This window comes from Cynocephalus volans, chromosome 11 (assembly GCF_027409185.1).
Source record: "Cynocephalus volans isolate mCynVol1 chromosome 11, mCynVol1.pri, whole genome shotgun sequence".
Classification (NCBI taxonomy): Eukaryota; Metazoa; Chordata; class Mammalia; order Dermoptera; family Cynocephalidae; genus Cynocephalus; species Cynocephalus volans.
The window spans coordinates 58098044-58113576 of record NC_084470.1 but is presented as its reverse complement, the minus strand read 5'-3'; the positions used below and the strand labels follow the sequence as shown (position 1 = coordinate 58113576).

Here is a 15533-nt window from a genome sequence, read left to right as displayed (position 1 = left end):
TCTAATACATAAAACTTGGGGGATACAATTCAAGCTTCAGTGAGTTTTGGGGGAACATAATTGAATACACTCACCTTTTAATCTTTGCCAATCTGTGATAGATTAAAAATGTTTTATAATTATATTTCTAATTGCATTTCTCTTCTGGGTAGGCTTGAACATCTTTCTGTTTACTTTAATATTCTTCCTTATAACACCAGTGTCACAGGTTTGGATCCCCATAACTGGCAGCTGCCAGATAGATAGATAGATAGATAGATAGATAGATAGATAGATAGATAGATAGATAAAAAACAAACAACCCACCCACCCAACCTTGGGAATTTCAAAATAAGTCAAATGAAATCTTTCAACTCAGTTATATTTACCTGATTTCTTCATTTAATTTTTTCTTAATATTTATGTATTTAAAATGCTTCTTTTACTTACATAGCATGCTGCTGATTCAAGAAAACTTAACACTAAGATGACAAGGATATTTAGGATAAAGGGATTAAGGTGGTGGTGGTAGGACCCTGTCAAGAACATCAGTAGGTTGACGGAAGGATATAAACAATCATTAAAATTAGCGAGTGTTGTAAGTTTTCCTAATTTTAAAAGGGCATTTTCTAAATACCCTAGTCAAGTACTCTTTTGTTAATTATCCATAGTATTTATTGACTGTCTAAAGACACTATGCTCAACATTCATGGAATCATAGGACTGACAGTTCCTAAAGAAATACTAGATATTTTGTATTTCCTTAAGATGTATATATAAGTTCTAGTAGGCAGAGTACTTATTGCTGCTCTTTTTCTCCACTGTAGGGTGTTGAAAATGTCAAGACACTTGGGATTTGTGTCTAGTTATGGTCAGGTGGTAGCATAGAGAAATGAACAGTGGCAGGTTGATTCTGGGTGCTAAGGAGTAATCATTCCTTGGAACTACTTTTATTATAGTTCAGGTGTCTAATTTGATTGGTTTTGGAACTGGTGGTCTTACTGTTCATTTGGTGGTGTAGCAAGTGTGATCTGAGTCATAAGCATACAGTTATGGCAGTCACATGCTTTCCTTAAAGTTATTCCTCTTTTATCTTTTAAAATGTTCCATGTGTTTTTATCATAGCTCCTACATTAAAGCACCTTGAGAGCATGGCATACGACTTTATTTCCTTTGTAATTCTCATTGTACCTTGTTTGTTGTAATAATATATGGTAGACATTCAGACAATATTTTTAGATTTTGGCTAGGTGTTTTCATATTATGCAGTCTGAGAGAAAAGGGATAACTCTCTCATTTGTTAGTTTTGTTAGTTAAAGCACTGTGTACAACTCTAATTCTTGATAGTTGTTATCATCTCCATAGCCCTGTCCCCTTGGCCTGTCCCTTGGTCTATCTGTGGAGTAAGGACTGGCACTTGAGTCTGATAAAACATAGATCATGGATGCCATTGCTGTGTTACCTCTTACTGGTTCTTATGGGGTTGGGTTACTGACAGCTACCACTCAAATAAAGGGATAATCTTTACTCTTGACTGTTACTGTGGCCAGTTACAAATTTTATGTGAAGAAATCTTGTCTGTTTAAATCATGTATCTTAAAACTGTATCAGAATTAACTACCCGAGATACTTTCCTTTGCCTAAGGGAACATAAACACTGTTGGATTTGAACAAATGATTTTTAAGCATATATAAAGTAGGTAAACTTTCCTTATATTTGAAGTATAATTTGGTAGTTCCCTTCCTTTGGATCTGTGGACTCCTTTTCTATAATCTGTATCTTAGATTTAAGAAAAAAGTGATACTTCATGGAATTGGTACTTCATTTTGTCTAGGTTGGATCCTAATGTCTCTTTTAAGATTGTTGATACTGTGCATTGGTATACTACTAAGTGAATACCTTCACAAATTTTGTAGAGTGCTGTTTAAATGTCCAAATCTTTCCAACTCATTCGCATTAAATTCTGAAACCAAGTTGTCTCTTGTTACGGTGAGAGACAAAATAACTAATTTTCTTCTCTTTTAGGCGGAGGTTTGACCTACAGAATCCATCTCGAATGGATCGTAATGTTGAAATGTTTATGAACATTGAAAAAACATTGGTGCAGGTAACTCAGAAAGTTAGGTTATTAAAATTTTTTTCTTTAATATACTTTTTTTTCCCTTGGCAGCTGGCCAGTATGGGAACCAAACCCTTGACCTTGGTGTTAAACGGCTGTGCTGTAACCGACTGAGCTAACCAGCCAGCCTACTTTCAGTCCTAAGATTGGCTTTATTGGATTGCCAAAAGAGCAGAGGAAGAAAAATGTCCTGAAATCTTTTTTAAAATTATTTTTGTGGGTGTTTAGAAAGTAGAGCTATGACTGATCCTGCTATTTTAAGAGTATTGACCTTAAATTTCTGGTGAAATAATCTGTAATATTTTTCTTTATTAATTTCACCTAATACATTATTTGAATCGCTTTCATTTCATTTACTGTAAACATTCTCTGCTGGTTACTTGATTATACAGTCACTTTTTTTGGATTTGTTCCATGGTCATGTCTTAAATATAGATCTTATTTCCTTAATAGATTATAACCTGAAGGAGAGAAAGTTTCTTTGTGTTGCCAGGTATTTTTATTTATTGGTAACTCATAGTGATCACTGAATTAATTTTCTTGGGGAGGGGTAGCTGGCAAAATTCAGCTGGATATTATTAATTTAATGCATGGAAGTGATTTGTCACATGGACTCTTAGCTAGCGAAATTAAGTGGATATGTTTTGTTTGGTGATTGAGTTTTGGTTATGGTTTGAGAAGTTAATATACATGTCTTATCATTGCTATTTTTAAGATAAGAAATGGAGGGAAAAAAAAAACTTTTATTCCCTCCTAAGTAAATATGTAGCTTAAGGGCTGGCCAGTTAACTCAGTTGGTAAGAGCAGGTGTTATAACACCAAGGTTAAGGGTTTGGATCCCTATATGGGTCAGCCGCCAAAAAAAAAAAAAAAAAGCTAAGATGTAGCTTCAAATATTACATTAGACTGTAAAGGTAAATTCAGGTAAAATTATCTAGGAGGATTAATCTGGCCATATGGTATTATACCTTAATGAAAAACTTGCTGAATTTCTTTATGTCATGATTCTTAGGACTTTTAGTGCAGGATCCGGCCGGTTAGCTCGATTAGTTAGAGTGCAGCGTTATAACACCAAGGTCAAAGGTTCGGATCACCACATTGGCCAGCTGCCAAACAAAACAAAATGAACAAAAAACCCCAAAAACAAAAAGATTTTTAGTCCAGGTGTAACAAACTGTAGAGAAGGGATCTGAGGATGGTTTTAAGTGGCCTGTCAAACACCTAGGTTTTATCTTGTGATGAGACTTACATTCTACATCAAAGTACATCTTCCCATTTTAGGAAGTATGGCTTTGAGTGCCAACTTTTGCCATTAGGGTAATGCATAAATAATGTGACATTATTAAAACCAAGAGAATTTCAAAGTGTATTCTTTCTTCCTCAGAACAATTGTCTGACGAGACCCAACATCTACCTCATTCCAGACATTGATCTGAAGTTAGCTAACAAATTGAAAGATATCATCAAACGACATCAGGTAAGAGATACTATCACTTCAGAAGCATCATATAGTAGTGAGCTTCTAATAAATGTCAACTGTATCTTTGGATTTCTGTATTTATCTGCATTAAAAGAAAGCTTTCTTTGAGTTCTTATAGTACCAGGTTTTTTCCTCTTCACTCACCTCCAATTTTTAGGCTAGAGTACCTTTTAATAATTAGGTACGGTGTTGTTACTGTCTTATTGTGAAGTGTGCTTACATAGAGTTAAGGAGATCAGTGTATTTTGCATCATAGAACTCTATATCACAGAGATCACAAAGTCAAACAGAGTTAATGACACAGTTGTTGGTGGGAGGAGATTAAATACTATATCAAGTAAACCTACCCCCTTCTCCCCCAACTATAGGTATTCTATTTATACAGGTGACTTTTCAAAGAATGAAGAAAAAAATCTGCTTTTCTCATAAACTTACTTTGTCTTGATTCACACATGCTGGTCCTGTCTTCAGACTTTTTTTTTCATTTTTGGCAATAGAATTTATTTTTATAGCAGTTTTTGGTTTACAGAAAAATCGAGAAGAAAGTTCAGACAGTTCAGATACCCCACCCCACCCTCACACACATAGTTTCTACTATTATTAGTGTCTTACATTAGTGTGGTACATTTGTTACAATTATGAACCAACATTGATAAGTTATTATTAACTTAATTTGACATTAGAATTCCCTCTTTATGTTGTCCAGTATGGGTTTTGCATAATGCAATGTATTTACCATTACAGTATATACAGAATAGTTTTGCTCCCCTAAAAATGTGCTGTGCTCCACGTATTCATCCCTTGTCTCCTTCCCTTCCTCCTCCTGTGAACCTCTGGCAACCACTATCTTTTTTTTTTCTCATTACCTCAAATATTTATCATTTCTTTGTGTGAGGAACATTCACAATCCTTCCTTCCAGCTAACTGAAAGTATGCAATAAATTGTCGTTAATTATAAATTACCCAACAGTGCGATAGAACACTAGATCTTATTCCTCCTACGTAGAAGTATTTTTGTGTCTGTTAGTCAACCTCTTACTGTTGCCTAATGCCGTATTCTTCCCAGCTTCTGTTAACCACCTTTCTACTTTCTACTTCTGTGTAATCAACTTTATTGGCTTCCACATATGATGGAGAACATGCAGTATTTGTCCTTCTGTGCCTGGCTAACTTTACTTAACATAACATTCTCCAAGCTCTTCCATGTTGCTTTGAATGACAGGATTTCATTCTTTTTTATGGCTGAATAGTATTTCATTTTGTTTATTTACCACATTTTCTTTATCTATTTATCTGTTGATCGTCACTTAGGTTTATTCCATATCTTGGGTATTGTGAATAGTGCTGCAGTAAACATGGCAGTGAAAATATCTCTTTGATAAAATAATTTCCTTTCGTTTGGATATATACCAAGAACTATGATTGCTGGATCATATGATAATTCTATTTTTAGTTTTTTGAGGAATATCCACACGTTTTTCCATAATGGCTATATTAATTTACATTCCCACCAACAGTGTAGTAGAGTTCCCCGTTCTCTGCATACTTGTCAGCATTTGTGATTTTCTGTGTTTTTGATAATAGCCATTCTAACTGGAGTGAGATGATATCTTACTGTAGGTTTGATTTGCATTTCCCTAGTGATGAGTGATGGTAAGGATTTTTTCATATACTTGTTGTTCTCTCGTATGTCTTCTTTTGAGAAATGTCTGTTCAGCTCATTTGCCCATTTTTAAATCAGATTTTTTTTTCTGTTGAGTTGAATTTCTTTTATATTCTGGATATTAATCCCTCATTGGATGCATGGTTTGCAATTATTTTCTCCCATTCTGGGGTTGTCTGTTCATTCTGTTGATTGTTTCCTTTGCTGTGAGGGAGCTTTTTAGTTTGATATAATCTTTCATTTGTCTGTTTTTGCTTTTGTTGCCTTTGCTTTCAAGGTCCTCTTTATAAAATCTTTGCCCTGTCCAGTGTCCTGAAGCATTTCTCCTGTGTTTACTTCTAGTAGTTTCATAGTTTCTGGTCTTTCATTTTACTGTTCAATCCATTTTGAGTTGATTTTTGTATATGGTGAGAGAGAGGGGTCTAATTTTAATCTTTTGCATATAGATATCCAGTTTTTACAGCACTATTTATTGAAGAGACTGTCCTTTCTCCAGTCAATATTCTTGGCACCTTTTTTGAAAATCAGTTGACTGTAAATATATGCCTTTATTTCTGGGTTCTCTATTCTATTCCATTGGTTAATGTGTGTGTTTCTTTTTTTTCCTAATTTTATTTTGTCGATATACAATGTGGTTATGTGTGTGTTTTTATGTGAGTACCATGCTCTTTTGGTTACTATAGTTTTGTTGTATATTTTGAAGTCAGGTGGTTTGATGCCTCCAGCTTTATTCTTTTTGCTCAGGATTGCTTTGGCTATTCACAGTCTTTTGTGGTTCTATATGAATTTTGTAATTTTTTAAAATTTGTGTAAATTATGCCATTGGTATTTTGATAGGGTGTTGCATTGAATCTGTAGATAACTTTTGGTAATATGGTCATTTTAGCAATATTAATTCTTCCAATCCATGAACATGGGATGTCTTTGCATTTGTTTGTGTCATCTTCAATTTCTTTCATCAATGTTTTATAGTTTTCCTTGTAGAGATCTTTCACCTCCTTGGTTAAATTCATTTCTAGGTTTCTGTTGTTGTTGTTGTTTGTAGGTATTGCAAATGGGATTGCTCTCTTTATTTCTTTTTTGTTTTTCATGGCTGGCTGGTGCAAGGATCTGAACCTTTGACCTTGGTGTTACAACACTGTGCTCTGACCAACTGAGTTAACCAGTTAGCCTTTGATTTCTTTTTCATATTGCTTGTTATTGATGTATAGAAACGCTACTGATTTTTTTATGTTGATTTTGTGTCCTATATCTTTACTGAATTTGTTAATCAGTTCTAAGAGTTTTTTGGGGGGTGGTTTTAGGGTTTTTTATATATAAGATCATGTCATCTACAAACAGGGACAATTTGATTTCCTCCTTTCCAATTTGGATGAACTTTATTTTCTTCTCTTGTTTAATTGCTCTGGCTAGGACTTCTAATACTATGTTGAATAAGAGTGGAGAGAGTGGGCATCCTTGTCTTGTTCCAGTTTTTAAAGGAAAAGCTCTCAGCTTTTCCCTGTTTAGTATGATATTAGCTGTGGATTTGTCCTACATGGCCTTTATTATGTTGAGGTATGTTCCTTCTATACCTAATTTGTTAAGGGTTTTTATCATGAAGGGATGTAGAATATAATCAGATGCTTTTTCTGTGTCAATTGAGTTGATCATATGGTTTTTGTCCTTCATTCTGTTGATGTGATGTATCATGTTTATTGATTTGCGTCTGTTGAACCATTCTTACATCCCTGGGATAAATCCTATTTGATCACTTAATCGTGGAGAATAATCTTTTTAATGTGCTGCTGGATTTGGTTTGCTAGTATTTTGTTCAGAATTTTGCATCTATGTTCATCAGGGATCTTCTGATATATTAACCTCCTTCCTCTAACTTCATTTTAGGCAGAGACTTTGGGTATTTACTGCATGAAGCTTTGTGATTACATGTGGCTAAACTGTAACCAAACCCATAACATGATAAACTAGCTGAGGAGGCCCAGGTAGAAGATGATTTTCTTTTTCTTTTTTTTTTTTTGTTTTTGTGACTGGTAAGGGGATCGCAACCCTTGGCTCGGGGTCGCCTGCACCACGCTCAGCCAGTGAGCGCACCGGCCATCCCTATATAGGATCCGAACCCACGGCTGGAGCGCCACTACGCTCCCAGCGCAGCACTCTCCCGAGTGAGCCACGGGGTTGGCCCGAAGATGGTTTTCTGAAACATTTATGTGACAAAGTTTTATTGGTTCTCAGGATTGGTCGAGAAGCTGCATGAAATATTTTTTTATTTTTTTCTTGCTGTGAATGAGATTGCCAGTTGAATTTTGTTTTAGCATTTAGTAAAATGTCTTGCATGTTCTGAAAGTGAATGCTTCTAATACCACTTGCAATTGCAGATTTAATTCAGTCTTTCTCTTATATATGACATCCCTGTCAAAGAGAAAGGTAATATAATTATGCTATCAGTATAAAGTCCATTTTCTCTTTTTACTAGTATTATGACTGAACAGATCATTTAACCTTCTTTTCTCTTTTGGAGTACCTGTTTATTGGAGTGACTGTGGAGTGTAGCTTAGTTACATGTGGAATGTTAAGAGGGCAGAAATGAAATAAATTAACTGCTGAAATTACCTACACTTATAGCTACAAAATCATGCTGGAAAGAGTTTGTATATTTCCCTACAGTTTATGCTAAATATTTAGCTGTCATATTTCCTAAGTAATCTGACTTAGTGATTGTTTTTAGGAATACCCTTCAGAGGGAAGTAAGGGTCTGGCTTGTTTCATAGAATCTTAGGGAAGAGCCCTTACGAGCTAATAATAATAGTAGAGCAGTCCCCCGTTGTTCTCAGGGGATATGTTCCAAGATGCTAGTGGATGCCTGAAACTACACATAGTACCTAACTCTGTATGTGCTGTGTTTTATACGTACATACCTATGATAAAGTTTAATTTATAAATTAGGCACAGTAAGAGATCTAACAATAAAATAGAACAATTATAACAGTATGCCAGTATCACTTCTCTTGCGTTGGTTCTATTGTTAAGTAACATAAGATTTATTTGAACATAGGTACTGCAATACTACAACAGTTTCTCCGATAACTGAGATGGCTACTATGTGACGAATGGGCAGGTAGCATATGCAGCATGGATACTCAGCACAAAGAGATAATTCATGTTCTGGCCAAATTGAGCAGGACAGCCCCAAGATTTCATCATGCTACTCAGAGTGGGGCATAATTATGCACTTATTAATTATTTATTTCTGGAGATTTTCATTTAATATTTTTGGACTGAAGATGACCTCAGGTAGCTGAAACTGTGGAAAGTGAAACTGTAGATAAGTGGGGACTGCTATACCATTATTGAATACTTATGATCAGGTCTTTACTCAAGCATTTTTAACTCACACTGATTGAGCACTTATGGTGTTCCTGCCACTATTCTTAGCTCATTGCGTCTGTTCACTCAGTACTAACAAAATTCTTATGATACAGGTGTTACTGTTACTATTTCATTTCACTGAAGACACTGAAGCATAAAAACTCTTGTCCCATATCATACAAGTAGTAAATGACAGAGCTGAGATTTAAACCCAGGCCTGTCTGATGGACTCCAGAGGCCACGGTTTTAAACAATGTGCTATTTTGTCGTTGTTTCACACTTATTGGGTATTGTTACCCTCTTTTCAGCCTCTCTAATGGCTGTTCAAAAATGTGCTCCAACAGTTCTAGTGATTAAGAATTCCTTATCTTATGAGGCAATTAATTAATCCTTAGGCTGCTCTAAATTTTTGAATTTCAGTATTTTCCCCAGGGGAAGCATTATTATGTTTTTCTGATTGAAATAATTTGTAAATACTTATTGTCAAAGAGAAAATTTAGGAAATGCATTAAGGTGGTACTTAGATTTGATTTTAAGAGTTCTTATCATTCTTTTCGTCTCTAAAATGAGCAGTTTTTGATCTAAATGGCTTCCAACTCATATTCTAGACTGTATCTGGTGTTCTAGTCATGGCCTAGTCAGAATTTTACTTCAGTTTTTATATGAGTGAGTGTTGTAACATTGATTTAAAACTTTAACATCAGTAGTATACATACATGCTAAAAGTCAATATAAATGTTCCATACTGTATGAATTTAGCACTAGCTTTTGGCCGAAGGCCATAAATCTGCATTGATTCACTTCAGATAATAATATTTTGTGATGAAATTGAGTTAATTTTAAGAATTAGTTAGAGCTACCCATATTACTGGTAAGGATACCCAGAGAGAGATATAAAGAGAATTAGCTAAGAGGTAATTTGTATTATTTTTCTATACAGCAATATAAACTGTTTGTAGATGATTTTTTTTGTTGTTAATCACTATTCCTTTCTTGGACTAAATATAAATAAATATTTATAATGTGTGTATATATCATAGTCTTAAAATATAAGTAAAACTGCTTTTATAATTTTTATGAATTTTGTGTCTGGCATCGCATACCTTGTTTGTCATGTTCTTTGTTTTAATCTTATTTTTACTGTTTCTTTCCAGGGAACATTTACTGATGAAAAGTCAAAAGCTTCCCACCACATTTATCCATATCCATCTTCACAAGAAGATGGTAAGTTAGTTTTTGGTTAAGGACTGGTAAACTCGTACGTTGCATCATATGGCTTTTATATCATATCAGCAGAATTTTAAGCAATATAGCCAGCTTTTTAAAAGAGACTCTTTTTTTGTTGTTGCTGTTGTTGTTGTCATTTTTGTGACCGGCTGCACCGTGCTCAGCCAGTGAGCGCACCAGGCATCCTTATATAGTATCTGAACCCGCGGCGGGAGCACTGCTGTGCTCCCAGCGCCGTACTCTCCCGAGTGCGCCACGGGGTCGGCCCTTAAAGAGACTCTTAAGTATTAAATAAATTACACAGATTATTTAAATATGTGGTTTTTAATTTTCTTTAATAAAGAATTGTGCCTTTTTTATCATGCTTAATTGAGCTAAGCAAACTAATTTTGTGCTGTCCAACTTTCTAACCATTATTCGTTTATTTCTTGGTAATCATTATCCGGTTGTTATGTCTAGTTATGTTTTACGTATTAACCTTGTTAATGTTTGCTATGTCTCTTGTGTTCTGAAAATTAAGAGAAGTTGCAAGATAGGGGAATATCTTTAAGGAAAAAGACTGCTTACTGGCTGTCTAAACTGGGCCCAACAGTTAGATAGTAGTTCGGTGAATTTACAGTGATTCAGTTTCTGATCTTCAGCTCTGTTATTCTGAAAGTTGATTTTTTTTCAGTGGCCAGAGTTCATCAGAAAACTACAGGAACTGACTTATGCTAACCAATTTTTCAAAGGATTGAATTGGAAAACACAATATATATTAACTAATTTAGAGTGAAAATGGGTCTTTTATTTTTAGGGATGCAACAATGAAGTCTTCTGGTAAGCAGTACATATCCTTGCAGGACATCTATATGAGGAGTCAAATTATATCAGATTTGAGTGACTGATTACCCACTATCAAGTATTTTTTTCCTGACCAGTTCAGTTGTGCTAGAAGTCAGTAATAAAAAGATAAACAGATGGTCTCCATATACTTGAAAATTAAGAAATATATTGCTAAATAATCCATGGGTAAAACAAATTATAATGGAAATAGAAAATCTTTGGAACTGAATAATAATGAAATGAATAATAAAGTACAACCACATTAAATTTTGTAAGATGCAGTAGAAGCTGTGCCACGAGGGAGATTTATATCTTTTAATTAATATATCAGGAAAGAAGAAAGGCTGGAAATGAGTGCTCCAAACATCTTTTCAAAGAAATAAAGAAAAAAACAGTAAATTAAATCTAAAAAAAGAAAAAAGGAAATTAATACAGAAAAGAGCAAAAATTAATGAAGCTGAAAATGTACAATAGTGAGATGCTCATCAGTGTCAGAAATGGTTCTCCGAAAAGACTAATAAGATTATTAAAATCCTGTTGCTGGGGCTAGCCAGTTAGCTCAGTTGGTTAGAGTGTGGCCTTGTAACACCAAGGTCAAGGGTTCAATTCCCTTCACTGGCCAGACACGTATTAAAAAAAAAAAAAAAAAAAATTCTGGTGCAAATTAAGGGAAGAAAAAGGAAAGAACAAATAACATCGAGAATGAAAAGGGGGGACATCACCACAGATCCTGCAGACATTAAAAATGATCAAAAAGGTTAATCGTTTTTTCAGAGAGGAGAGGAGAGGGTGATCACTTCTGTGTTTGGTGTCAAATCTAAGAAACCATTGCTTAATTCTTTTATAAAGTGAGAAACTTCACTCTATGTTCATAGCTAATTGGTGTTTTATCAAACTTTATCCTATTAGGTAATAGCAACTGGTTTCCACTAGATGGAGTTGGTAGACAGCTGTGTTTGTTAGAATACTGATTCTTTTGGCAGCTCTTCAACGCCAGTGTGGCTGGTATAAAACTTTTAGATTGTGAACTTTTTTGTTTTGTTTTGTTTTCTGTTTTGCTTTTTTTTGTCGCAGCTGGCTGGTATAGGGATCCGAACTCTTGATCCTGGTATTATAACACTGCACAGTAAACAACTGAGCTAACCCGTCAACCCCTCCTTGTTTGTGAACTTTTTGAAAGAATTGCATTTTATGTATGATTTGAACTGTATGTTGTTACAGTTTTGTGCTTCTCTATTGTTTAATACAAGCTAGTTTTACTACATTCTGATGTTTGCTTGGCATCAGTAGTTAGAGTAATTTTCAGGAGATAGCACTTAAATTCAATTTTTAAAATATTTGAAGTTTTTATTTTTTAAAATAAAATACAAGGGTACTTCAAAATGTTCATGGGGAAATAGGATTAAAGCATAATAAATCTTTCCATGAACTTTTTGAAGTACCCTTCTATAAGGCATGATTCTACACACTGTAGGATTTACCTTCTGGCTGTGAAGTAAATGTTTTCTCTATGCTAAGCCCTGTGCTGGGCCCCCCTTACATGTACATGTTTCAGATATGTATGCAGATGATGATACTACCAATAAGAACATACTAAAGGCTGTGTTAAAGGCTGTGTTGTAAAACTCTAGAAAATTCAGTATGCTTTTTATGCAGATTATATTAAATTTAAAATAATAAATGATATTTAATGGGCCTTTAGGTACTAGTAAGATGTTGAGTGTGGCGTGATAGGTGGGGTGCAAAATAAGCAAAACGTCTAGAGGTAATAAATGATGAAATCCATCTGAGGAAAAGTAAACGCACAGTTTGAGTGTATGAAGGCACTTCAAAAAGTTCGTGGAAAAATATAATTGAAAAATAATATGGATCTTTCTATGAACTTTTTAAAAGTGCCCTCCTATGTCTTAGGATAGTGAGACTTAAGGGTGGGAGTTTTGGTTTAAAGAGCTTTGTGTTTGGCAGATGAAGGAGAGAGGTAGAGAATATTGATGATTTTGGTGAAAAGAAATGTGCAACTTTGGCTATATTAGGAAAATTTGTCTGGGAGCTGATTTCTAGGATATGTGACCTAAGGAGACCAGTCAGAGATCAAGACCCGTGAGGAATCTCTGAATTAGATTGCTGAGTGAGGAAGAATTTTATCATTGGATGGGATAAACCCTTATATCAGGAGAACAAAGGAGATTATTCAAGTGGCAAGTCAGAATGGTTCATAAAGAAATCAAAGTGAAGGCCGGCCCGTGGCTCACACGGTAGAGTGCGGTGCTGATAACACCAAGGCCACGGGTTCGGATCCTATATAGGGATGGCCAGTTTCCTCACTGGCTGAGTGTGGTGCTGACAACACCAAGCCAAGGGTTGAGATCCCCTTACCGGTCATCTTTAAAAAAAAAAAAAAAAAAAAAAAAAAGAAATCAAAGTGAGGCCTGGGAAAGGGCATATGGATTGATTAGGAAATAATTGGTGAATTTTGGAAATGAAATTCTAGTAAATTGCAAGTGAAAGCAAGTTATAGAATTAGTAGAAAATAACCATTTTCTCAGAATGTATGTGAGGAAGAAGAAAGTGGAGGATGCAGCCGAGTAGGAGGCCTGGAGCATACTTTTCAGTTAGTGGCTTTATAGTGTACTTGTGGGCACCGCAATAGTAAACTAAAGCATGTAATATTGGTGAGACCTGGAAGGGACAGAGGGATCATTTTAAGCACATACATGGAAGTACCAGCTTTGGGAGAAAGATGTACTTCCTCAGATAAGAGAATAAATAAAGTAAGAAAAAAAAGACATTAATTAGAAGAAGAGGAAAATAGCTTAAATCTAACTAAAGTTATTTGGATGAATGCATAAATAAAATGTGGCATATATGTACAATGGAATGTTATTTAGCTTTAAAAAAGAGGGAAGTTCTAACACATGCTATAACATGGATGAACCTTAAAGATGTTATTCTAAGTGAAATAAATCAGTCATAAAATGGCAAATATTGTATGATTCCACTTTATGTGAGGTACCTAGAGTAGTGAAATTTAGAGACAGTAGAATTGTTGTTGCCAGAGGCTAGAGGGAGAGAGAGATGAGGAATTGTTCCATTGGTATAGAGTTTTAGTTGTGCAAGATGAAAAGAGTGCTGGAGAATGGATGCACAACAGTGTGGTTGTACATAAGTAACACTACTGAACTGTAAATTTAAGAAATGGTTGGGATGGTAAATTTTATGTGTATTTTATCACAATTAAAAATAACAGAACAATTATTGATAGGATAAAGATGAAGCAATTCAAATAAAAATTCAGTATTTTAAATGCTCCACTGTTTTGAGCTAATTTGTTGTTTCCATACTGTTTTCCTCTTTGTTCTTTGTCTATACACATTGATTGGCTTTCAACTTTCTAACTGAGCTATGTTTTCCCTTTGTTATTTTTTAATAAAAACTTCATTGAGATGTAATTTACCTACCATAAAATTCACCCCTTTAAAGTGCACAGTTCAATGGTTTTTAATATATTTGCAGAGTTGTGCAACATCACTGCTAATTTCAGAACAGTTCATCACCCCAAAAAGAAACCCATACCCATTAGCACTCACTCACTGTCTTAATTCGTTTTCTGTTGTTGTAATAAAATACCACAGGCTGGGTAATTTGTAAAGGAAAGAAGTTTATTCGACTCCAAGTTCTGGAGGCTGGAAAGTTCAAGAGTATGGTACCCTCATCTGGTGAAGGTTATCCCATGGTGGAAGGCAGAAGCAAGCGCACGAGACAGAGCGAAAATGGGGGCATAACTTATTTTTTTTATCAGGAGCCCTTTCTTGCAATAACTAATCCATTCCCTCTATAATGGTATTAATTCATTCATGGTGGCAGAGTCCTCATGACCCAACCACCTCTTAAAGTTCCCACCTCCCCTGCCGTTAACTTGGCAATTAAATTTTCTTTTCTCCCCCCTCCCTGGCAACTAAATTTTAACATGAGTTTTGGCCAGGACGTTCAAACCTTGACACTCCCCATTCCCCTCCCCTTAGTCCGTGACTGTTTTCTTACCCTGTGAATGTGTCTGTTCAGGACATTTCATATAAATGAAATCATACTATGTATGGCCTTTTGTGTCTCACTTCCATTTAGTACAATGTTTTTAAGGACTATTCATGTTGTAGCAAGTATCAATACTTTCCTTTTTTATTGTAAAAAATAGATAACATAAAACTTAATCGTTTTTAATAGTGGTGACAAGTATTTGCATCTTATTGTGCAACTTTTCATCTTGCAAAACTGACACTCTTTACCTACTGAGCAACTACTCCTCTTTCCCCTCTGTCTCCAGCCCTGGCAATCACTATTCTCCTTTCTGTTTCTAAGAGTTTGACTACTTTAAATGCCTCATATAAGTGGAATTATTCAGTATATGTGTTTTTGTAACTGGCTTCCTTCTTCCCTCCCTCACCCCCTCACTCCCTCCCTTCCTCCCTTTCCATTTTTGGTGGCTGCCTGGAACAGGTCAGACCATAACTGGCTTATTTTACTTAGTACAATGTCCTTAAAGCTTTATCAGTGTTGTAGCATGTGCCTGGATTCTGTTGTGTGTGCATACCACATTTTTATCCACCCATCGATGGACATTTAGGTTGGTTCTACCTCTTGGCTATTGTGAATAAAGCTGTAGTGAACATGGGTGTGCAAATATCTCTTTGAGATCCTGTTTTCAATTCTTTTGGGTATATACACAGAAGTGGTATTGCTGAGTCATATAGTAATTCCATTTTTATTGATTGATTGATTGGCTGGCCAGTATGGGGATTTAGACCTTTGACCTCCATTTTTAATTTTTTGAGAAACTTCCATACATTATTTTTCATAGCTGCTGCACCATTTGCCA

General features: G+C 35.1%; 1 protein-coding gene across 8 annotated transcripts in view; it reads left to right on the top strand.

The window, feature by feature from the left end:
• The window catches only part of SMARCC1 (SWI/SNF related, matrix associated, actin dependent regulator of chromatin subfamily c member 1), a 195822-nt gene that overhangs the window by 45722 nt on the left and 134567 nt on the right, over positions 1 to 15533 (top strand). For all 8 annotated transcript variants that reach the window (XR_010024852.1, XM_063113542.1, XM_063113541.1 and 5 more), the window contains exons 4-6: positions 2006 to 2087; positions 3484 to 3576; positions 9763 to 9832. Coding sequence is in view for 7 of the 8 variants with exons in the window: in XM_063113542.1 (XP_062969612.1) it covers positions 2006 to 2087; positions 3484 to 3576; positions 9763 to 9832 (245 nt within the window). In the remaining variant the exon portion in view is untranslated. The remainder of the gene's footprint in view (positions 1 to 2005; positions 2088 to 3483; positions 3577 to 9762; positions 9833 to 15533) is intronic.